This window comes from Lipophrys pholis, assembly GCF_963383615.2.
Source record: "Lipophrys pholis genome assembly, chromosome: 15".
NCBI lineage: Eukaryota > Metazoa > Chordata > Actinopteri > Blenniiformes > Blenniidae > Lipophrys > Lipophrys pholis.
The window spans coordinates 10,917,838-10,943,377 of NC_137642.1; the positions used below are offsets into that span (position 1 = coordinate 10,917,838).

The 25,540-nt window shown below is 42.7% G+C and overlaps 1 protein-coding gene across 6 annotated transcripts in view; it reads left to right on the forward strand.

Annotated features, from left to right (window-relative positions):
• Positions 1–25,251, forward strand: part of zcchc24 (zinc finger, CCHC domain containing 24) — a gene marked incomplete at its 5' end in the record, with an annotated part of 29,614 nt that extends 4,363 nt beyond the window's left edge. For 2 of the 6 annotated variants that reach the window (XM_080481452.1, XM_080481453.1), the window contains 3 exons: positions 21,016–21,180; positions 24,699–24,741; positions 24,889–25,251. In XM_080481452.1, the coding sequence (XP_080337578.1) occupies positions 21,016–21,180; positions 24,699–24,741; positions 24,889–24,989 (309 nt within the window). In that variant the 3' untranslated portion in view covers positions 24,990–25,251. Of the gene's footprint in view, positions 1–21,015; positions 21,181–24,698 lie in introns of all 6 variants that reach the window. The other 4 variants (XM_080481450.1, XM_080481451.1, XM_080481454.1 and 1 more) reach the window with 2 other exon arrangements.
• Between the last annotated feature and the right edge of the window lie 289 nt (positions 25,252–25,540).

The following is a 25,540-nucleotide window of genomic DNA, read 5'->3' on the forward strand; positions in this document are numbered from 1 at the left end:
TTGTGGTCAGGAACTATGGTGGATGCACATGAAGGTCTGGTATTAACATTACAGCACACTAATGTGTGACAAAAAGGGCCCCCAGCTGTTGTCATCATGCTGCAATCTAAACTTGTAGTGTAAAAATCAGGCCATGTCTCACGTTCTTGATGGTAAAGGTAACATCTGCACAAGAGAAGAATGTCTGCTGTAGAGTTAAAAATACAGAGTGTGCGTACACTAACTAAAGTTACATGTGGTGTATCTTGCAGGGGTTATTGAAGTAGGACTGGACTATGGTACTGCTGTGGTGGATCTGTCAATGTGGTGTTATATAGCACCTTGTAAAGGCAAACTTCATGCCTGGGACTGTGGCCCGAGAGTGATCTTATTTCATGAGAGGAACACAATGGCACTTTCCATTGGAATTGTGGAAATGTTTAACACAGACTTGTGTTTTGTTGGACTCGAGGTGCCTCGTAATCTCTCTTCCCACTATGTGTCCTTTTTGCCTCTCCCCTTTGTCTTCTCCGCCTTTCCCCGGGTGAGGTGCAAGAGCCCAACTCCAGCCCAAAGTTTCTTTTGCATGGAATGGTAATGAGGAGCAGATGTGAGATTAAAATGCTTTGACTCGCTTTATGACACATGATGGCTGCTCCCAGGAGGCCTGTAAAAGACCCGTGTACTGATGAAATATCTTCTGGACAGGTCCAAACTGCAAAGTGTGGGAATTAGATCATCTATTGACAGGTCTTGCGGGAATCAAGGGATCGTCGTATATCATGCAACATGTAACTTTTGCCTTCGTTCCTCTAAGAGTAGAGCAGCGTGAGCGTTGATCAAATGATACTGATACTCAACATTGGAACAGGTGTCCATTAAGAAATGCATGACTCAATGAGTTTATTGGTTGTTTGTTTTTTTTCCACATGACCTTACTTCTGGAACATGTGCCTTTATACATTTAACTTCAAGGTACTGTTTTAAAGTCGAAAAATAAAACAACCGAAAATGTTGCTTTATTGAATTTTGACAGTGGAATCTGGCAAATGAATCTTTTCTCTAGATTTGAGCAGTCTGTCATGAGCGTGGAATCCACCTTTAGCTGTCCTCTGGTTCACATTTCAGCTGTTCGTTAAACTGCCAACAGTAACTGAAAAAGCAGAAAAGTCTCCAAACAGCCTCCACACCTCCTCAGTCCAACACCATCATGGTTATTTAGGTCTCTCCTGGGCTTTTGTTTTCCATAAATTTACCTTCCATTTGTGCTACATCATTGACACTATTTCCCGGTCACCTGTCAGTGCAGACCCAGCCAAGGCTAGTTCAGCCTCACTGAACCAGCCGAAGGACCGAACAACACATGTAACATACAACCTGCAGGTTACATGAATCTTTAATGGAAAGATGGTTCAAGTTTTTCACCTCGGCATATTTCATTGTGTTGATTTGCACTGTGACTTTTACTACCGAGCTTACCAGGGAGCAACATTAATAAAGGGACTGATTAGTGACACTTTTATGCGTACCGGTTTCAGAGAGTTGGAGTGCGACCGTTGGAATAGTTGAGGTTGCCCAAGTGCTAATGCAGTCCTTGAGATGCAGGATTTGTTTGTGAACTTGTTAATACTGGAAACACACACAGGGGAAGCTTGTGGTGCTGCTGAAAGAATTATTTTGCAGGGAACCTTTTGTAGTTGAGTGAAAGCCACAGGCCTGGCAGCAGCTGCCCAGTGCTCCCTGTCATGGGGACAGAGGTGTTATGTAAACTAGCTTTTATTCGGAAAACGAGGTCGCTCCCCTAGTTATGAGCAGAATGCCTCTCGCTGCCACGCTTTGGCGCGCGCCCAAGATGTCTTCCACTTGCACTCATGATTTGGTTCGGTTCAGGGCACTAATCCTCTCAACAGTCAGCCCCACCTCTGGCCCGAGTGATCAAAATGATGCCTCGAATGACGTCTTCATGCTGTGTGTGTTTGTTTTAAACAACGCGATTGATCGAAGTACACAATATTTTTTTCCGACTGCTTCATCATGAATTCACGTGTGTTAATAACAATTTCAAAGCGTGTAGTGGGGGATGTATCTGTTTCATGTTGTTAGCAATTCTAGTTATGACTAAAATCATAAACTACACTATGTGTGTTAAAAACAAAAAGATGACACATACACAAAGAATTTCAGGAAAGATATTAAGAAGTGGTGGGTGGAAATGATTGAAGATGGTAGCACATGTACGTTGCAGTCTAAATATTTATGGTCCGAACACACCTGTTTAGCTTAATACATATTTTGCAGTTCTAATCATGTATTGGGAAACCATTTATTTGTCTCGGTGGTATTTTAAACAAGTGCTGATCATCTTGTAAAGAACATAACCTCATTTCCTTTTCACGAGATTTACACCACTGGAGAGGAATTATGTAAAACATCAACCATTTCTCTTGTCACTTCACATAGCTGTATATACAGTATATAGAGAGAGAGCGGTGTACATGTTAATTTATGAGCTTTATCTGACAGACATTATTGAAGTACTTCCAACTTTTACTCCATCTTTAAACTAAACTAACAAATTGCTGCCTCTTCTGTATTACCCCGATTGCATCGGTACAGGAAAAAAAAAAAATCTGGTTTTAGCATACAGGTTCACCCGTTTTGTACTGCTTAGAATCAAATTAAATTTATTGCACTTGCATCAAACCTCTGAATACACTTCAATATGGACCATCCTTTATGTAGCCATCTGCAGAATAGAACCAGAGGGCCGATGAAAAAGAACATCACAGTCACTGTGCTGATCGGAAACACATGGATGGCTCATTGATTCTCACACAGAGGCTTCTTTATCACACCAGTATAACGGGCCCTTTTGTTGAACATGTTGTGATGTCAGTGAAGTGTGTATGTATATATTGCATTGATTTGTGTTTTTTTAAATTATTGTCTTTGGTATTTTTTTCAGTCGAGTTACGGAGGATTTTGAAAATGCTCAGCATGACGACTCGTCCTCTCTTGTAATTGAATCATTCAAGTGAGCAGAGTCCACCGAATGAATGAGAAGGCGCGAGCGGTGTCATGTCCTCTCAAGCGTGCGCCGCCAAGTCACTCGGTCAGAGGCTCGGCTCGCACGTCGTCCCGATCCGTGACCATATGCCAATTACTGCGAAGGTCCTCACACCTCATGTGGTGTTAATTTCAGCAGCAGTCCGTCCTTTGTGACAAATGGTCACCGTAATCTCCCATAACAGTGTCAACATGGAGACCTGAGGCGAGCCGTGAAAGCGGGGCCCTCGTCACACCCGAGGCACATCGCACTTCGAGTAATGTGCGACTTTGCCCAAATGTGTGTGCTTTTCCCTCAGTCGTGGTGCTAAACTTAATGACTCGGCATTACTGCAGCCCACTTTGTCAGAATGATAACCGCTGACCACTGTTTGTTATGGTAGACAAAGTGTATTTACTTTCAAATATCTCAGAGCTTGCCTTTGGCAGGGCGGTGATCCTTTTCCCAAACTGGTTTGTAATCATGCTGGGATAATTGTGCAATGATGTTTTAATGTTTCAGTTTACTATGGCATGGGTGGTATTGTAGTAATGTGCCAAAAACACATAGCAAGTATATATTTTTCCAGTAGCTGCATGTCGCCATCGTTCATTGTGCTTCATTCTGTAGTATTTTAGCTGAGGCAACACCCAAAATCCCGACTGAGTGCAACTCTATTTATGTCTTAATGAAGTGACATTTAGATCTGTAGTCGAGTGTGACCTTTTCTTCACTCTTCATAGGATTTCAGTTGCAGGTTTAGTGCATTACTACCATGAAAATGCTCAAAAAGTAAGCAACAGCATGGTTTTATTCTAAGTGTTATTTATAGGCTAAAGGCAGAGTTCTCCCACTGTGTCACAGAAGACTATTGGATTGTCAGCCGTAGTAGATAATCAGAAACTGTTGGCTTCGTTTGCGGATAGCTGCAGTATTGAAATAAAGCAGAAGCTGCAACTTTTCATTTCACATGCTTCTGTTGGTTCTTTGTTCTGTCTCATTTATTAACAGTAACTAACTGTACTTCCCATTCCCAGAGAATTTGGTTAACCCTTGAATGCAGCCTCCCAACTGAAATCATATTGTGGAGTTTCATTTTCTTTGTGTCTCGCTTCGAGCTCATAATCAGAATAGCTCTGGCTAAAGCTTCTGGCAAAGGATTTGTCAACTCTTAAACTGGAAACATGCTGCTAAATTGACTTAGCTTGCAAGCCTACTTTGATAGTTAGTCCACTGCTGATTATTCAATAGTTCAGCAGATTATGTGGGCTTTATGTAGCTGGAGACGTTTGCAGTCCCCCGGAGGCTAATGTTCCTGAGAGGGGAAAAAAAAAACCATAGATCCTACATCTGTCCTTCAGCTTTTCTAATCTCTGGTTAACCATCTCCTGCCTTTGTGGCAAGCTATCTTCAGAGAAATCTTGTAGTTATTTCACAATTAGCCTCCAACAGCTGTTTTCTTTCCTCTTGTCTCGATTTTAGGCTTCTCTTGCATCCTGCAGTTTGTTAATCTTGCCGATAAGCAACCTTTCAACACCTCAGCCGCACTTCAGCATTTGTCGTGAGCGAATGCCTCACATTTTAGCCCCATGATCTCTGCGCCCCGGGGCAATTTCCGACATGGCTGCAGTCATTTGCCGTGGCAGAGGGGCAGTTTGGATGTGTCACTGGCATGCCATTCACCAGTGAGTGTGCCTGTGTCATGCACACAGAGGGGTATAGTTTGAAAGCCCCGAGAGGGGCACAAGGGCTCCGAGGCAGCGGACCAGAGAAAGGGGAAAGAGGGCACTTCCCCTGAAAGGAAATCAAAGTTAAAAGAATGATAAAAGTGTGGTTTCCTGCCAGCTGGTTTGTATTCTGTACAGAAATCCCATTCTTCCTCTCAGTTTTTGCTGAGACAACAATCGCACCGCTTCCTGTTTTGGTAACTGTGACACTCAAAACCTCATCTCTGGGAAGCAGCTCGCCGTTACATTTACAACAGTCAGGTAGGCTTACAGCAGCTCGCGGATTCAATATTGGCATGCTGTGCAATGATGGTGGACGCGTTAAACTCAAGGCGAGGAGAAGGTAGAAAAACACAAAATCTACTTATGTAATGCAAACTTCTTCAGTTGAGCTCAGTCGTCCCATCTTTAATGGATTTTGCACTTCCTGTCATCTGATGAGAACGTGCTTGACACAGACTGAAAGTGTATTGTTGACCATAGCTTCACCCACCCAGTTTAGACTTTGTTATGTAGGATTTTATTATACGAGCCTTATTCCAGTCGCACTGTCTAAGAAAATAAACAATAATTTGCTTTGAGCACTTGATCATCACATCACTTTATGTAATTCTGTTTCTAAAACATGAGAAAAACTAACTGGTAATTTCAGACCATTCCGCACAACAAGAAAACTTTGTACCTCCCTTCACACCATCCTGCCTCCGCATCCACTGAGGATCATTACACCCACAGTTTGCTGCATAGTATCAACATTTTGGCTTGTGCAGTTAACACAACTGCAGTGTCATGAAGGTCAGTAGCCCTGTTTAGAGGCCTCAGGAACTAGAACAGGATGGTTCGCCTTTCACTGCTGCAGAAGAGAGGAATCGGAGGGTCAGAGGTCAAATTTTCCCAACAGCATGATGTCCTGTTAGCCCACCAGGACCGGAGGGCTCTGCGAGCTCATATTAAATGCTAATGCTTCTACATGTTTGGATCTCTTTGCACATTTTATCGAGCAGAAGATTAAACAAAAAAATTAAAAAAAATAAATATATATATATATACAATTAGAAAACATTTCCGGTGTTATTTCTCACACTCAGTAATAGACTACATAGGATGGTTAGACACTGCTTGGGCAAACAGGTCAACCTCTATATTGCATTTTTATTGCAGTCAAAAGCATAATAAATTAGCATTTTATAATTAAATAAGAGTCACATACCTCTTGCTATTTTCATAAGACTTTGTCAGCCCACATCACAACATCATTAATTGAGAAAGTGTAATTAATAATGACAACTGTGGACATTTTAAGCTTCAGCGGGCGTTTGGATTCAGATAATTGAGATATTGAGATTTGGGGATTTTGTGTGGGCTTTTTAGGCTAATTTGAGGCGAATTAAATGCTCAGAGCAGCTTAGTAAAGGGCTGATATCCAACTACTTTTACAGGTGACAATGCCAGCTAATGTCAGCCCAATAAATTGCTTCACATATTCAGAGCTGCTTGATATTCGGTCCACATTGATTCCCACACCCTGGTGGTTGAAAATGGGTTCAGGATGAACATATATGTAATATGTATATCAGACGGCTTATATCACTTTGTATCTGTGTTTACTTGAACTGATTGCTCATCATAGCAGCACAGATTGTTGTCACATGGAAGCAAATTCTTGGGTGATATAAGACGAGACTGTATTGAGGGACAAGCAGACGGACAGACAGATACACTGTGAAGCCGCGAGCTGAAGCTGGCACACTGGACTGGATTTGGTGTCAAGAGATCAGGGACTGACACTGCTGGCTTTGTGTCACGCCTGAATGGGCACCTTAGGGAAAGACTGCCGTTCTGAATGGGCACCATTGGGGAAAGCCCTAGTGGTGGGAATGGAGGCTGGTAATTAAGGCAGTCATTGTATGTTTGTAGGATATGCTAGACAGAGAGGTCAGGAAGGCAGGCTCGTATTGTTCCCCCAGCAGGGCCCTTACTGCATCACAGTGGAGCGTCAGACTCAAGTATGTTTGGAGAGAAGCTTGGACTCCTACAGAGAAAAAAAGAGAATTACAACAACAAACCACACAGGCGGTTCTATATAGTCTGTGTCAGCATATAGACTATAGGGGCCTCTTCTCTGGGTTTAATTTTGTAGCTGTGTTTTTTTTTTTTTTTTTACTCTCTCTTTTTTTGTTTAAGTATCTTGAAGTCCTGTGGCAGACTACCCAGATGCTTCAGCCCTCTGAGAAATCGGGATTTTAACTATGAATTAAAACATGGTTGTAGCCTTTATTCAAAGTCTTGTGTGGATGTTTGTGTGGACGCATTTTTAATGAGCCCAAATCAGACACAACGCTGCCTTGAGTTTTATTTTTGCGCAAGTTAGAATAATTTAAAAAACTGTGAAAAGTAGCATACTGAGAATAAAGGCAGCATTCATGACCTATTTACAGCCTACATGTTTTTAGATGTGTCCCTATTTGTGGCCCATATTAAATAACAAATACTGCTGCTGGCAATGTTAAAAGGAATTTGTAAAAATGTATGTAATATTTGGAAAGTACTGTGTTTAAATTTGTATTCCTAAAACAAGTCCAAAAATAACAGAAGGAATGAAACAATGGAAATGGCCTGGAGACGCTGTGGAACTGGGATTTCTCTGTGATTAAATGTTGGAGTGCATTCATCAAAGTTCATAAGGTACGCTGTGAAAAAATGCAGCCCAGCTGCCTGAAAATATTTTTGTTTAATGAGATACCAGATACATGATAAAACTGTAATAACTTGATACTTTATCAGGGTCAGTCAACAGGTTTGATGGATACCAACAACATTTTCAAAGTTGGATAAATGCAATTTCTTATCGCGACAGAGTAAAGTGAGTACTGACAGAACCAACTTGTAATAAACCTCTCGGGTTGCATGAACTTAAGATGTTGTCGAATCATTCACCGTCTTTGAAACAGTAAAGCTTCTTTATTAGGGAGGTTGATGAAACTATTTAGAAATGCACGAATGATATTCTTCTCAGGAAAACGCAACGATATACTATCGTGGTTACGTACGTTTTCCTTTTGAAAATTGTACTGATGCAAGGAGTTCTATTTGAAATTAAATATTACTTGCTCTAAAAAAGCCCCCAGTTCCATTTTGTAACTTCTTCTGCCCCCTGTTGCTTTTGCTATCTGTCTGCTCTGTCGTTAGTGTGTGGAGAGGTTTCTGGCGGGGATGAGGGCTGGGGGAGGTGCACCATGGGAATGTTTTTACAGAGTGACCCCTGATCTTCCTTCCAGTCGCAGCACAGACTCCGAAGGCCTTGTGTCTGTCTCTGCTCCAACACTCACTCTGACAGGTTACCAAAGGCAGAGGCAAAAGTTGAGAGTAAGTAGAGACTGGCCTGTAAACAGATTAGACTTATCGGGGGATGCTGAGGATGCCCGGTATCACACGACTTTTCTCTTTCAGTGTGTCGCAGCAGACGGCAAACTATCGTCACTGTCGAATACGGATTTGATCCACGCTTCACAAGATACACTGTTTGTCTGCAGCGTTAAACAGAGAAAGATCCTTTCATAGCTTTTAGAAACCATATAGGGCCATAGGTCCAATATAGCATTGACTCAGAGTGACACTGAGATTAGCAACACGTGGACCGTGTGTCCAGCAGAGGGATTTTTAGAAATACGTAGACACACATAAATCCATTGAGCCACATGCACACAACTACATGTGGTACGTGCAAAATAGACAGAAACACAGTCAGCTGGAGCCTGAACATCCTGTGGCAGATGATAATGTTATGCACCTCTGTATGCGCCACTCTGCCACCCAACCTGCTCTTGTCATTCACCGGGCTGGTAACCTAACGCTGCTCTGCAGCTGCACAGCTTGTTGGGCTTAGTGGGACTGTGGCTAAGTCCAAGGCTAGGAGAGGGCAAAAGGGGGGAAATTCACACCCACGGTCCCACTTAGCGGTAGCCCTTAACGCCCAGTAAATATGGTCAGCGTAGGAGTATAGTAAACTTATTCTGTGTCTGTGAAATAAGGGAACTTCCATGTTGGGTTGGTGTGTTGATAGGACCGAGCTTCAGCGATCAATCGCGACGGAGTCCAAGGGCCCAGTTGGCCTGTACATGTGATTTCTATGAATGAAGCATGAAGAGAGGGAAAGAGTCCTGTCAGAAACATTAGTTTAAAACAAGAGTTTTCACTGGTATGAATCAAAAACGCCCACATGCTCCACTCTCATGGTACCGATCGGTCATATAAGAGCCTGACACTGAGATCCGTGGCCGATTAGTGAAGCCGTGTTGTGGAAATCTAGGAATCTGGGAATAGGGTTTTGGCAAAGAGCGTGCTGGCATGGTGATATGCCTGCGCAGCTGTGTTTGACACAAAGGACGTGGGTCTGTTACTGAGGGGAAAAAAAATTCTACATGCACATGCATATACGTGAATATGTGCAGGCATCGTATGTTTCAGGCAATGTAGAGACATTAGGAACTGTGGGATTTCGTGGTTTGTCGGAGCAGCAGTACAAATTATAATCCTCTCTTTTGTTTGGGAAAAAAACCCAAACAAGTGTATTAATTATCATTGCATTGGAATCATCTGCTAATAACAACACATGAAGAGAGACCTCCACCTGAAGTCTACGAAAACAAGGAGAAACTTCAGCTCGCAAAACTTCATTTAATGTCATTAAAGACGACTTAGCAGAGATTCTTTGTAATCTACATCAACAGATCAGCATAATGTAACATCAACCTTCCAATTATGTTTCTACAATGAAGCGGCCAAAAGCAGCATCACTACAAGACAAAGTTATTGAATCCTCTGCAGAGTTAAGCCACCGAACTGAATTTGTGTGAGTGAACGTGAAACATGCGGATGTCAGCGGGTCGGTAAATCTAATTTAACTGAAGAAAATGGTTCAACTCTTCGGTTCCCCGGGGCTTTGTGTTTTATTTTTCTCATTTGTGTTTATTTTTGTATCTCCAGCAGTCTGTATCTGTGTGTTACTTTCTCTTCTTTTGGTACAAATGCAAATTGAACCGCAACCACAACAATCTTTTAATCAGTCCTGTTCTTGTAAAACAGCTTGAGCAGTTCCTCAGAGTGGATTGATCACATTTGAAAACACAAAGTACCTTTTTTTTTTATACTCTCTGGCAAAAGCCTCTCGACTTATCATCCATGACTGATAGCTGTGGGATGTTTTATCTTTGGTACAGCTGTCTCGATTTACCTTTTCCCTGTGTGATAGCTCAGCATGTCAAAGAACAGACTAAACAGAAGTGATATGCCCAGTGCTGTTATTAGACTTCACTTCAATCTGAGAGAACGTTATATCAAAATAGTCATTCTCTTTTAGGATCGTTCAAAGGGGGGGAATTTTCCGTGTGTGCTGTAGCGCAGTATCAAGCCCTTCCAGTAGAAATGCACAAATGGTGGACAAAGATACACGCTCTGTGCAAATTGCCAAAAGCAGAGTGCACTTTGCCTTGAATGAACTATTTTGGCATCGCCTGGAAACAAACTTGTGGTTCATACTTTTGAGCAGTCGGAGAGGTCATCCTTGAAAAAAATCGCCCTCGTCTGTATCACAATAAGATATTAACCTAATTAAATGGAAGTGTGATGTCAGTGGTTAAACCGAGCGGTCCGTAAGAGGGAGTGTGCGTCACAGCTCACTTTAAATACATTTAGATGCATTTGCTGCACTGCTGATACGTGTTGCACTGTTTCAGGTTCACGTGGGTTTGTGATCCCTTTAGGAAATGTTGCCTGTTAAGAGTGCAGCCTTCAAATAGCTGTGGATTTGATTATAGACCAAGATTGTTATGGTCTCTTGCCGCATACCGCATTTTGAACTTCTGTGTCTTGGTCTGCTCTGCCTGCTGCTTTCCACACACACACACACACACACACACACACACACACACACACACACACACACACACACACACACACACACACACACACACACACACACACACACACACACACACACACACACACACACACACACACACACACACACACACACACATATACACACGACACCTGAGAGCCAACTAAGGCAAAACTCTTTATGACAACACAAAACCCTCGAAGGCATATTTAGACCGGAAGGACGTGCTATTGTGAGTAAACGGCTTTTCATAGTGTAATGATTGGCCAAGTGCACAGAAATAGCAAAATGGAAGAGCTTCTAGAATATGAGACCTTTTTTCAGAATAGCACCCTGACCCACATGGCTGCCGAACAGATTCAGACAAGTGCGAGTGGCTGACGACTGTGATCGGGATGAGAAGTTATATCGAGAGAGCTCACATAACGTTTGCAGACTTTCTATTCTTAGGAATTATAATGTTATCTTTGTCAACTGGTTTAATATATCAACACTTATAAATATTTACATCATGTAGACACAGTTTACGTTTGCATTTCTTAATGTAATGTGCAATTTGTAATGTGTGACTTGCTTTGCATTTGAATAGTGTAAGCATATTAGGTGATTGAATATTTGAAGAAAAACTGGACATTTTACAGCAAAAAGAAGCCTTGTTTGGTTGGATGAGATCAAGGGGTACCGAAAAACTGAATATTATGTGACTACACTTTAGTGGAGTTTTCAGTTATTTATACTTTCCTAGATTATAACCCAAATATCTGTATTTTATACTTTGACTCTTAAGTTTAGCATGAGCATGATCCTTAAGACATAAAATGGGAAAAAATGTAGACGTTACCATTTACCAATGATACTCAAACCTCATGGAAAATGTAAATTATGAATATATTGACCCTGTGAGGTCTGTGACAGTGAGAACAAATTCACAATTCTTTAGATGAATCATAAAAAAGGTGTAGAAACAAGTAAGATGAAAAATAGGATGGAAAAGAACACATGTAACCAGATTCAAAGCAGCAACACATAGCCACTCAAGCACATTTTTTTCAACCGAACCGAATCAACTATCATGTGTAAGAATCACACGCCATTTCCGATATTTTCACTGTACCATTGAAAATATCTCCTCTTAAATAACTTGCTTGACCATGGAAATGAAAAAAAAAATGCTGTAGCTGCCTTTTATAACATACATTGCTATTGTTGCATAAGTCTGAATAATTATCATCATCTGCATTGTTCTACTTGTGGAATTTCATCAAATGTGACTTAAGTGTTCCACTATGAGTCTGCTGTGGAAGATGTGTCTGCAGGATAATTGTATTTGTTGAGTGAGTGTGTGTGTGTGTGTGTGTGTGTGTGTGTGTGTGTGTGTGTGTGTGTGTGTGTGTGTGTGTGTGTGTGTGTGTGTGTGTGTGTGTGTGTGTGTGTGTGTGTGTGTGTGTGTGTGTGTGTGTGCGTGCGCGTGCGATTGAAGTTATGTGCCGTACGTGATTTGTAACGCTGTGGTTTATATTTAGAGACAACTGCAGATGATAAGAATGCTTATCTCAGCAGTCGTAGACGTGGAGCTGTGAAGTAACGAAAGCTGTGTGTTGTGAGGTGGCGTGTACACACCAACATCAAAGAGTTTTCTGGTTGTGCAGTTTCAGATTTTTGAAAGGCTTTTTGTAAATTTGAGCTGTACCGAAAATGACCAAACCGTATGATGAATAGAGGGTTACTGAATGCTACAATGAGACGTTGAAGAAATATTTCCTTGTCGTGTCTCAGTGAAGGATCGGGCAAGATTGATGCTTTGATCTTTCTTGATGTTTCACAGAGGAGAACCAGTTCTCAGGTTTAAACCACATCCAGGTTTCTGCCTCGACGCCCCCCCCCCCCCCCCCCCCCCCCCCCCCGGCTGCAGTCATCAGACCGCTCAGGCGAGCATGGTAACTGAAACCACATTAAAGCAATTAGAAGTCTTATCAGAAATACTACGGTTAATGAGCAAACCAAACAAAAACTCCAAAAAGACTCAAAGCTAACATTGTGGACTGAACCCCATCCGCCGTATCTGAAAATCTATCTCTTTCTGAACTGGGGCCAAGCCAAGCACAGATCCCCGAGATGAGGACACAAGGGCAGACGCAGATATGCGCACAGCGGCGCACGCGCTCACATGCATGTGGAAATGCAATACAAACAGGTTTGGGGCTGGCTTGGTGTTTTTGTGCTGCTCTCTGAGTGATGTCCTGGGGGATGCGGAGAGGCAGAGCGGGGCCTGAGCTCCTCCGCTGCTCCTTTGTTTACACTGATGGTTTCCAGATGCTTTCGAGTGATCGGAGCGCTACGGAACGCTGGTGAGCAGCCCAGCAGTTTAGGGCCTGTGCCAGTGAGCCTGGATTAAGGCAGCTCTATCTGGGATCCTTGAAAAACAGGCTCTGTAATAACTTTGCAATTGTTTCCAAAGGCTGAGCGAGCTACGGTGAAATTATTATGAAGTATGACTTTTTTTATTTTGTGTTCTTCAAATTCAACTACCACACGCTTTGTTTTCATTTATTAGGGCGGAACATACCATGCTCGATGACGTCTTTGTTCATTAAGTGTAATTATTAGTCACAAAATATGGACGCGTAATAATTCATCTGACAATGATTAGCATATTTGTTTTCTCTCAGTAACTCCACTCTTGGGTTTCTTTTAACGGGCTCCAGCCAGGCCTTTATTCTTAAGCTGATTGCAAAGGGAGATTTTTGCACCCTATAATTTCACTTGAGTTGTTTTTCTCTGTGGCAGCCAGTGGCACGTTGTCTCCTCCACATAACCCCCCCCCCCCCCACACACACACACACACACACACATTCAGGCGAGATTGTTTTTCTAAATAGAGGTGCATTGTGCTTGAGTGAGGGCAAATTTATCACTCAGGCAGCACACCTGTTCCTCTCGTCACTTTCAGCCTCGGCCACTTTTTCCTTACAGGCATTATAAAGAGACAGCTGCACCAGCAAAGGAGCGAGGGAGAAAGAGGGAAGGAGAGGTGAGAGAGAGAGAGACAGAGAGAGAGAGAGAGAGAGAGTGAGAGAGAGAGAGAGAGAGAGAGAGAGTGAGAGAGAGAGAGAGAGAGAGATGCCCAGAAAACAGTGGCTGTATTTAGAGCTTGTAGTGCATGGCGGGATTGATAAATAGTCCCCATAATGCACCTGGCTGAGGTTCTGGCATGAAGCTGCGGTTGTTTAGTCCAGCAGCGGAAACAGGCGGTAAAAAAAAATGCTTGTTCTGTGTGCAGTGGGACACAGCTGAGGTGGTGACAGTGTCATTCTTGTGAGAGACTTGAAGCCGTGGCCATCTGCACGCTCTCACTTGGCCCTCAATCCCGACTAACTAGCTGATCCTCAGATCTTTCGCCTTCAGCCACGGTGCTGTTGGACAACACCGGTCTGAAAAAAAACTAAATCAGCTAAAAAAAAAAGAAAAATAGAGAAATCTTCGTGAAGGAAGGAGGTCTGACAGTTCTTTTCAGTGGACAGTGTTACCACAGAAAACACTTAAGTGTGTGTGAAAAATGTTTCGAAGTGTATTTTTCATGCTACACATCTGAATTGTCTTGATGTGGTCATCCCACATCAAACCAAGCCCTAAGAATTATTTTGCGGCATTATTCCCATTTCATGTCCTTCTGGTGTGGTTTGACAAAGAATCCTCTCCTCTTTCTTTTTCTTTTTCTTTTTTTGTAAATTAAAGGCTTATTTTAACTCAATGACCTGTCTCAGTGTCAGTGATCATGCGACTTCCTGATGTGTTGATGATGGGCTTACATAATCCCAAGCAATCCCACATTCTCATCAACTCATGATGGAATTATCATTCATCTCAACACCCATGGATGTAAATCATCATTGCTCATGAGATATAATTCACGTTGTGTTCCATGAGTAATGAGGAAGAGAGAGGAGGCTCAGACAGACGGAGGAGGAAACTACACTTGAACAAATCGTCTTCTCTGACCTCTGCACGATTTCCCACGTTCCCGGTGGGAAATTCTGAGCTCGGGTCGAGTTACAGTTTTGTTTTGGATGATGCTCTCGGTAAATACTACTGTGATAATTTATTAGCGGACTGTTCCAGCTCCGAACAGCAGTCATTTCAAATGTGTAGAAGTGAGGCGCACAAACAATACTGACCTTCACGCGTCATTTCTTTTGTTAGTTTTTAAAGCTCATGATAATATTCTGCAGTTTGTGGTAGATTTTGTGAGGGCAGATGTGTTGGCTGCTGTCATGTGAATGCCTCCAGCTCGGAAGTGGGGACTTTCTCAACTGCAAACTTTCCATTTCCCATCATGCATGAATCAACTATTCTAACATTGAAACAAATGATTCTAAATGTCATCGAAATCTCTCCAAAACAACACAACACACCAGTGAATACAACATACTTGTGCAGCAGCCCTTCTGGAACGCGTCCCAATAACACAAACAAAACTGTAAACAATCTGCTTTGACCCTTGTTGAGGAGTCAAGATCCAACAGGGGAGCTTTTATTTGTAATAGTTTAGGGGAAAAGCCACAATCAAAACACTCAACATAAAGAACTAAACAGTCTTCTTATTGTTTGTCCCTGCAGTCTTACATCAGCCGGTTAGTGAGGACCGGGCCAAACGTCCATGTGGATGATCCATCCGTTTATACATAGAAGCTGCTGATATGTCCTCTCAATTTTTTCACACGCTGATAAGACAGAAGCATCCAGTTCATTCTGTATTTACAAATATTTTCAAATAAGTGGACCAAGACTGATTGCTCACTCCCACTACCTTCTATTATCACATAAACAAAAAAATGTATTGCAGTGTGAAGAACACTCGTTTGTTTTTTTTATGTTGTCTTTAACAATTTTCTATGAAGATGTTCCGTTTTATCAAGTGATTGCTAACATCTCCCATATACTGCTGAAGTGCATTTACCAACATATCCTGGCACTTAAATCAGACCAGAAAAGTAATGACACACAATTGCTTCAAGCCAATTTTCCCCAAAACCCCAAAGTAGTTTTTACCCTCAAAATCTATTCTTCTCCTACAGAGGTGGACAAACCACTGAATGGCATGTTCTGTTGCAAATAACTGCAAGCGTCACTGTCAGTGCTGTCTTCTCCAATGTGGAATGACTGTGGGTTACAACCAACTGTAGGTAAATGTCTCCTCTGATATGTTGAGAAAGCATGAAATCCAATATCCACAACCTTGAAAGGAGCGATCTCTGCAGTGATTCGTCGTAAGTTCAGCTTGGAAAGGAACATCTAGCATTATACCAAGGCTAGCCTCTCCTGTTTCCGCAGACAGAGGATTAAAGCTTGAGAGGCTGCAGTCTGGTGTCTGTCCACTGGTCATTACTCTTAGCCTGGAATGTAAGATTAACATGAATGTAATATCACCGAAAGGCCTCAGACAGTCTGAACTACTTTTTTTTTTCCAGTGGTCAGTATTGGACTTCTTATTACCACATTGAGGCTGAATTGCAGGACACATTTGTGGGGAAATAATATTGAAACTATTCTGCGATGCCCTGGGTGTGTAGCTCTCAATAAAAGTATTACCTGATTTGCCATGCAGTTTTGCAGTGGGTGTCGTCTAGACTGGGGCTGCTTAAAATTCAGCGAACTACCTGCAAATGCATACATGCCTTAAATTCCTACAAGTGCTGAGTTGGTGCAACATATGTTCCTTTAAAATTAACCCTCCAGAGAATGCATTCCTCCACATGATAATGAGTCCAATTCACTGTAGTTGTGGTCTGACTTACAGCGGTTAGTTAACGCTGTTTCACCCCCGCACCCCCCCACCCCCGCACCCTCTCTCTCTCTCTCGCCCTCTGTCACTGAAATGTAAGACCTAATTGAAAGCAGAGCAGCAAGTTTACGACGGCTCTCAGTGTTTCTCGTGTTCTGCCCCTATGGAGGCCATCTGCTTTGGATTTAGAGTTCTTCCTCCTCCTCCTCCTCTCCGTTTCTCCTTCCTTCTCTCGACCCTCTCGAGATAGGCTGATTGCTGGAGGGATTCGCTCCACGGTTGCCCGAGCTGGCCAGGCTTGTGGTGTTTGTTCACTTTCCTTTTTCCCTTTGTGTGTGTGTGTGTGAAGCGGGAGCTTCATTCTAGACCGGCATGGTTTAAGACCCGCATCCTTAAAGTGTCGTCCAGAAGCAGGACGCGCTTTTCTTAGTCAACACTGAAACTATTTCCTTCTGTCTCCTTATGTCTGTGCACTCATCAATCCTACGTTATGAGCCAAGCAATGATCTCTGTTGTTGTAACAGGATAAAATACCGAGCAGGAGACTTTCCAGTTGGTCTAAAAGTGTTTCAAAAGTTGTGTCTGTATGTGTTGTATCCATGTCTGGGAGACAAAAGGGCAGAAAAATGTCAGTGTTATGTGTGTGTTTGACTTTCCATCAGTGAATGTGTGTATCACATGCATGTATATATGTATGTATACTTCAGTTGCCAGTTTACTGACCCGTTGTGTGTGTTTGTGGGTGATGTGATGGCTCCCTGCCGTGACCTGGACCTCAGGAGGAAGTGGCGAACTCGCTGTGGTTGTGGAGCTACACTGTCTTCGCCAAGGACACTGTTCTCTACAGACAAACTGACCCGCGTCTCAACACGCCAGGGCTCTAGCCTTGGGGACTTAAACAAACATTGTGTAAACCGGAACTGTCAAAGTAATATGACAAACACCACTTGTCGCCTCCTGGCACACACACAGCATCAACTGATTTGCCATTTCCAAGCTCTGCTTCCACCTTAAGGACACCTAAAATGCTCTAAATTGCTCAGATATGTCCATTTAGCTTTTACCTCGGCACCGGCCTGAGTGACTTTATTTGTTGAGAGCAAAGGAAAACAAAACACATCCTCCTGTGCAGGCTCATCTCCAGAGTGTTTTGTGGTACGATGACGCTCTTCCATTAACTGTGTGTATTGTGAACAGTTTGTCAATGTTGCCTCAAAGGTTATTTTCCTGGAAATCAAGAGCCCAACTAAAACATTTACTCAGTCATTCTAGTGTTTACAGCTCAGAGTTTTTATCTCTAATCCACTGGACCAGTGTAAACGGAAGAGCGGGCCATGTATGTATGCATGTGGAGAAACCCAAAGCTTCCTTCATTATTCTGTGGCCTCACTGTTGTTTTTCCCAGCCTGCCTCTGCTGGCAGCAGTGGCACAGCAGCCCAGATGTTATTGTGACATTTGTTCCCACGTGTTTGGGTGTCCGTTGGAATGTGCAATACCAGCTGTGCCTGTAAAGTTCATGACTTCAGACCTAAACTCGCCCTTCATCCGAGACCTCCATGAGAGGCGGCGTGTTGAAATGGCCCGATGACAACTGACCACAATGTGAGTGTAAGACTGAGAGTTATGGCTCCAAATGTCCAAATAAACACGGGAGAACATGTCAGTTGTGCAAAACAATGGTGCATATTTAATTACGCTACATAAAAGCTAAAGACAATTGATTTTTCTATTGCGTTTTGAGAACAGTGCTGTTTGGAATCAGTGGTCCTGGATCATTAGTTCCTTATTTAAATCTCCCAAGAAGAGTATACTTTTGGACATTTGGATATTGTGATTCATTTTTTAGGATATTCTACACATTGCAGCCACAATATCTCTGCTGTATTAATTTGATGCTGTTAAAAATCTATTGATTTAATGAGTAACCCATGTCAGCTAAACTTCCCAGCTGTGTATGGGGCTATCTGTTCTAGATAAGATGTAAGCACTGGGCTGCAGCGGGATCATAATGTGCAGCCAGAGGCCGAGGCCAGACCCTGAAAACAGCCCGAAGCAAGAGAGGAATGGTCATGAGGAGGACGAGTGCTGGCTGTGTCCTGCTGAGTCCTGGCTGCAGTGTCTGGGAGAGATTTTCTTACGCAAACAGCCGTAGTAGGAAATTATTACTGACAAATTTCAGAAAGAACAACAAGGTTTAAGGTGCGTTTTACACCCGAGCACTCTGATCGTAGTTCATTTTTAACGATCTAAACAGTCACATTTATTTAACTCCAATTACATAAAGGCTCTTTTAAAATTCTCTCAGTGGACAGGCGATGGTGAAATGATATTCACCAAACGTTCCCGATTTTGACTGGGACTCTGTGTGGGCTTGCATTTCATTGGCTTCCCGCAATCGAGACCACCAACAAATTCATCTGAAATATGTGCATGCAGAAGTGAACTTACCCCCGGGAGAACGCGCCCCATTGAAAATTAAAACGAATCCTCTCTGTTCTCTAAACGTTTTGCACATGTTTCGGGAGTGCCCACCTGCGGCAAACGTTTGCGGGGAAGAAGCCCGAGTCTCTGATATTAAACAACATTTCCCAATTCGAAAATTGGAGTCAGGAGAAAATAATTGTTTTTGCAGGTTTAAAAATCTGATTACAGCGTGCTGGAAGCAACCCGGTAAACTGTCTGTTGCTCACTGGTGTTTTATTTCTCCTCGTTAACTGCACGGAACAATCAACTGCTCGTATAATCAAAGGTAGATAACCTGGAACAGTGGCATGCAGCTGCTTGAGAAGGCTCCGGTGTAGTCATCGCTCTGGATACGAGTCTGTGTGGATATGTGGATTACAACTTGTGTGGTTTTGTTTATCTTCTTCTTTTATGTTGCATCATTTCCAAAATGAAAAACCTTCCCTGTCCTGGCGGAGAGGAATTGCAGCAGCACCGCGATCTATAGGAGAACATCCAACCAAAAAATGTTGCCCTGGTATTGTCTTTAAGATTGCATCAAAGCAACGGCTGTCAGTATGTATAGACCGGTGTGGCGCGGGCCAGCAGAAGTCAGATTTTCCAGCCTGCATGCTGTCACAGTGGGAGATGCAAAGCTGACAGTGGGGTTGAGGTCATGCTGTCGAGGGGCCGAGCTGCAGCAACAGCCGCTCATACTTAGCGCTGGCTCGCTGGTGCTGATGCAAAGTGCTGACGTCTGTTTGGAAAGAGCCAGATGCTGCTGATTAAAGTTTTTATTACTCATACACGGGCTGGGACAAAATAAGGGAAGACCATGGTTACAGATTATATTCCCCTTTCTTTCTCTCTTTTTCTGCCCTCGTGCCCCAGTACATCCAATCCCAAAATCTGCAACCAATGTTAAAGTGATTATGAAAACAATCTGCAGTCTTGCAGGGGAGTCGGGAGTGGACCGGACAGGTCTGATTTCACTTTGATGGCAGAGCATTTCCTAACTTATTGGAAAGCAGCCATCAAGCTGCACCCTGCGCATTAAGATTACTTCTTGCTGTCAGATCAGATTTTCGTCTCGACAGGAGAAAATTTTTTTTTTTCAAGTTTGAGGTAAAATAACAAATGGCCTCAATGTTCCAATTCACAATATTTATCTTCCAATTGAAGGATCTTGTTTACCAGAATCGCCACTCCCAGCCTGATAGTGAGAGCTACAAAGTAAATGAAAGGTCTGGGATGATTCCTCGTCTCTTCAGTGGCCAGAGCTGCAAACTGATAATGACAGGCTCTGACAAACTCACTAATCAGTCTGCATTTGGGTTTCTTCTGGCAGGGCTGATGACAGTTTGTTTTAATGACGTCAGCAGCGCATTTTGTTTGCAACATGGTTATTTTTTTTTTTTTTTAGAGGAAAATTCTGTCTTTTGCCACAGTTCTGTTATAGTGGCCTAAATGAAGTTGCCAGCATGAAGTCATGGAGGTGGTTCCTCCCCGAAGTATTGCCTTCGGGCTAGTGCTTTTCCACGGCTGGCTGACTGCTTGTAATCATCTCTCTCATGAGAATCAGAGGAGCGGTTTAACACAGCTGCAATAGAAGCGAATGTCAATTACGCATTGTGCCAAACGTTTGTGTAGGAGTGTTATGTATGATGAAGTTCGATATATTAGCAAGAAAGGACACTCCCTGCTGTCGCATCCCGCTCAATGCAAAAGGTTTTCGACTTTTTAAATGAATGGATGGCAACGACTATAACTTACAGTTTTGAGCAACAAGTAAAACAAATTGAAGCTTGCAGGAGCCGTGTTAACTAGGAACGATACACATCGCTGTGTAATTACTCTCGAATGAGTAATGTGCTGCTCCGCCCTCGTAACGTGACGGGAATAAGATACAGAAGGGCTGGATGAGCTCTCGCTGTACTAACTGGTGATGTGCATAAATCCCAGTAGCCTGATTAGATATGGAGATGCTGTACCCTCCCACCATGACAGATATTAGTAGTATATGTATTGAATATCTGCTACAGAATAGCTGTTCGTTGTATTCGCTCAACAAGAGCAATAGTTTTTTGTTTTGTTTCCAAATGTGAATATAATTCATCCGGCTGGTTTTGTTCTGTCCAGGCCAGACCCAAAGGGGAAGGACTGACACCCTACCAAGGAAAGAAGAGATGCTTTGGAGAGTACAAGTGCCCCAAGTGTAAGAGGAAGTGGATGAGCGGCAACTCCTGGGCCAACATGGGACAAGAATGTATCAAATGCCACATCAACGTCTATCCACACAAGCAGGTACCTCAGCCGGCCCCATCACATTCACTTTGAGAATTTTCAATGAAATATTAGATTTAAAAACATCACTCACTCATGTTAAGTTGTTGACTTTAGTTTGTTGTTTCTGAACCCAAGATATCGAATTTCATACTTTGATTTGCATAATGTCTCAAGGATAGTCCAGGAAACCTTAAAGTGAATTAAAAATTACATCCCTACTATTTGCTTTGGTAATAAAAACCGCACTAAATAAACTAATGACATTTCCTGAGAGATAAGAACTTGGCTTTACTTACTGAATGTCATTAAATCTTCAAACATTATACACTTGAAGACACAAAGTAACTTGGATGGACTTGTGACTTGGGGCTGCATATTTAACGGGAGGAAGTGGAATCATATCTGAGATTTAGTGGAGTGTTCCTCCAAACAAGTCTCAAAAAGAGAGGAACACACTGGTGGACTGTGTTCCTCACGGCCGGTTGACTGCAGAGATGGAGAAAGAATCCACCCTCAGCTCAAGATATATTTATCCTCAACACTTCATCTTTTAATATTTATGCTTTTCAACATTCTTCCAATTCCACTTCCTGAAATAAAATTAGGATTACGGCTTGAGGCCCGGGCTCGTTCCCCGAATACCTCAGCCGACGAGGCTCTGCTCCGTTCACACTTACATGAAATGAAGCAGGAAAGAGACGCTGCTTGAGTAATTCATCCTCAATGACTGGCGAGAAGTTACATCATTACAGGTCAATGGAAAGCTTTCCCGATCGTTGTTTTTCCATTTGCATCTTGCGTTCAAATCCAAAACGAAGACGCTGAACTGAACTCGCCGGCAGTGAAGCGCTTTTCACTCGAACCCATTTGATGTCACTGGGTTCACTGGAGAGAAAGTCTGACTTGTCTCTGCTTCTACGTTTGTGGCAAAGCAGCATGCAGGAAAGCAAGTCCCTGCATTTACATTGTCACCCACTTAACATATTTCCCCGCGTTTGGAATGGACCACTAACCTCTCCCGTCTTCAAAGAGCTCAAAGCATAGCTTTCGCCACAAGTGTGGATTCTCTTAAATAAAAACAATATGTCATTTTCTCGGAAGCTTAAAATTCTTAACCCATCTTAGATATATTTGATCAACATTTCGATACATGTCCGATTATATCATCTGTTTGTCCAAAAGCGCCATGAAAGTGCGGCTCCACGTTTTGCTTCCCGGAGGAATGGAAGAGCCATTATTGGGTTTTAGTTTAGATTATTGCTTTTTGAGCCAACACACTTCCAGAGAGGTAAAAGAAGCTAAATGAAACTTGACTAGATGACACAAATCCAGTATTCATGACTCACATACTTCAGTCGTCTGAATAAACAGTGCACAAAAATATGAAGGCGATTTTTGCTTTTCATAACTTTTCTTTTTTTTTTTTGGGGGGGGGGGGGGGGGGGGCAACAATTGATAAGCCTGTTTATTTCCCCACAGTCGTAAAAACCATGAACTTGAAGTCGTGCATGTTATAAAAATGGCTGAAACTTCTGTGTGAATATCTGAGATTTCTGTACTAATCGTTTGTGAAATGTGATCCGATTTTTATTTATATCTTAAATATAAACAAACACAATGTGTTTAACGTAACGCTACAAAAGAAATGTCTGTTAAACATGGTGGGGAAAAAGTGAACAAACTCTTGGGTCAGTCACTGTTAAAAAAAAAAAAGAAGAAGAAGAAGAGCTAACAGTAGTCAGGAATCTAATCAGGGAATTGAGATTGGACCAATGTGTGGCGCCTCAATTTGCTTTTTGATTGAGCTATTCATGAGAAGCATCTGCAAATGTGAACGACGCCGTGCAAGAACAAGATGTCCTGAGACCTGCAGTCAAGAATTGATGTGCTTCATAAAAGAGGGAAAAGTTACAAAGCCGTCTCACAGACTTTCGATTTTCACCAAACCCACAGTCGGATGATCTTTCATTCAATGGCGATGATTTAGTGCTGCAGTCGCTCTTTATAGAAGTGGACACGCAACCAAGTTGATACCGAATGCATGACGCAGGATCCAGTGAGCCGAATTCACGTGAGCAGTCAGAAGTGGTGTCGTTAACAACTAAACTTAATGAGAAGTTTACTTACACTTATTTAGTTAAGCGCAAATATACAGACTGATATAAAACAACATTTTCTTTAAGTTGCTGTGTCCACATGTTTGACACATAAAACTGAACATTTCACATGGGCAGGACATTTATTAGTGACTGTTTGTGGCTCCGGTGAAAAGAGGTTCAGGTTTGACAGACGGAGCAGGAGTTGAAGAGGAGAATTCAGAAATATACACCAGTGGATAACGGGTGCACACGGGATAGGAGCAGTTTTGATTATTAACCAGATGCTCAGATTTAACTTGTAACGCAACAAGAACCCCCCCCCCCCCCCCAAAAAGAAAAAACTGCAACCAAACCACAACTTTACCATGAGCTGCCTGTTCCAGTTCATTTAGTTCTCGGATCAACAGGTTATGTTATTTGCAGCGAGTGCCATTATGAGATCAAATGTTTATTTGCTGGAGATTTAAATCGCATAAAGAACCGTTTAGTCACATCTTGCGAGGTTGAATATCTTTTTGTTTTTGTCTGATTGAAAGATCCCATAGCCACACAGCCTCCACCCCTCAATATCCATTGCATAAAACCTACACCCTGGAGTCAAACTAAACTAAAGTTCTTCCATTTGACTCCTGCCGATGTGCCAAGCACACATACCAGATGAAGTTGTGCATTATTGATCACGGTAGGGGAGCGTTTTTTTCTTTTTTTCTTTCACTTCCTCCAGATAGAAAGAGCTCAGACTGTACCTACAGAACACAACTCCCTTGAGCTTCTTCAGTTTCTCGCTGAAGGACGATTCAGCGGGGAGGATACCTGCAGCCCGGGGCCTTAAACCCAGTTCCCTCCGACCGCCGAGGGGACCTCATAAAATGTACATCAGCGTTTCCAACTTTCCTCGAGGACCTAATGTCTTTCACACAGCAACAGTAAAGCCTCCATATTTGTTGGCAGGCTCATTAGTGGACGACTGAAATATCTCCTTGGGATAAATGTTAAATAAATAACTGAATAATATTTTTTAAAAAGCCTAACAAGAAAAGAACAATAGATGAGGAGTCACACATTCCAGCTGGACTGTTAAAACAACCTCCAAACATCCTTTCCCACAAAGCCGATACGTCCATACAGGTCCTTCTGATCAAATGCATATTGGGCTTTTTTTTTTTTCTTTCTTTTTTTCTGCCTTAAAGCCAGGTTGTTAAAGTGGGCTGCAAGTTTCCACCGCTCGTGGTGCGGTGCCATATCGCTAAAACTAATTGTACTTAGTGCACTTCTGGACTGTGAGGTTTATGGGAGTTGTGTTGGAGGCGACGGTTTGTTCCGCTGCCATATGAAATGCCTGCAAACCTCAGAGGTTTTATGCAGTGTGTTGCTTCGCTTTGTTTTCGCCAGCGTTTTAATACGACTCATTACTGCTCTCCTGTTTTGTATCCCCAGCGGCCGTTAGAGAAGCCGGACGGCTTGGACGTGTCCGACCAGAGTAAGGAGCACCCACAACACCTGTGTGAGAAATGTAAAGTCCTGGGCTACTACTGCCGCCGTGTGCAATAATCACCTTCATTTAGAGGCAGAGAAGATCTTTCGTCCCAACTCCGATTGCTCACCAACGCTTTCCTCCCCTGCCCAGTTCGCATCCAGGTTTCCCTCAACCTCGCCCTGCACACAGCGTCCCTTCCCCAGCGCGTCTTTCCCCCCGCGGCTCGGGAAAACCTCCAACACACACTGTGATCCTCCCTCCTTTTCTGATGCCTCCCTGCTCTACCGCAGCAATCAAGCCTGGTCCCCCCTGTGCTCCGACACAGATGTTAGTCATTGTTTCTGTTTTGTTGCAGTGACAGTATTGAAGATCGCATCCAAGAATGAGAGGAACACATTTGCTTTGGATCAGTCTGTCTCTTCCGAGTGCTCTTTAACTATAACAACAACAACAACAACAACAAAAAATCTACCAAAAGTAGTGACTATGAAAAAAAAAAAAAAAGAAAGAAAAGCTTTGTTTATCCGTAGCCACACAACCCAATTACTCCAACTCAGTGTTCAACAAATTATTAGAAAGATGAATTAGCACCAGGCATGCATTTCATTTGGTGTCGCTGACAATATTGGTCTGGATAGATTACCTCACCTCGGGGTTTGTTGGTTTTGTGTTTACAGAGATCTGCTTTCATTTCCCTGCCAAGCGAAGTGTGTGGTGATGATGTGATGAACCGGGGCCTCTCATGACGATATAATGTATATGAGGCCTTTGATGTCTTGCCGTGTTAGGGTCAACAGCACAT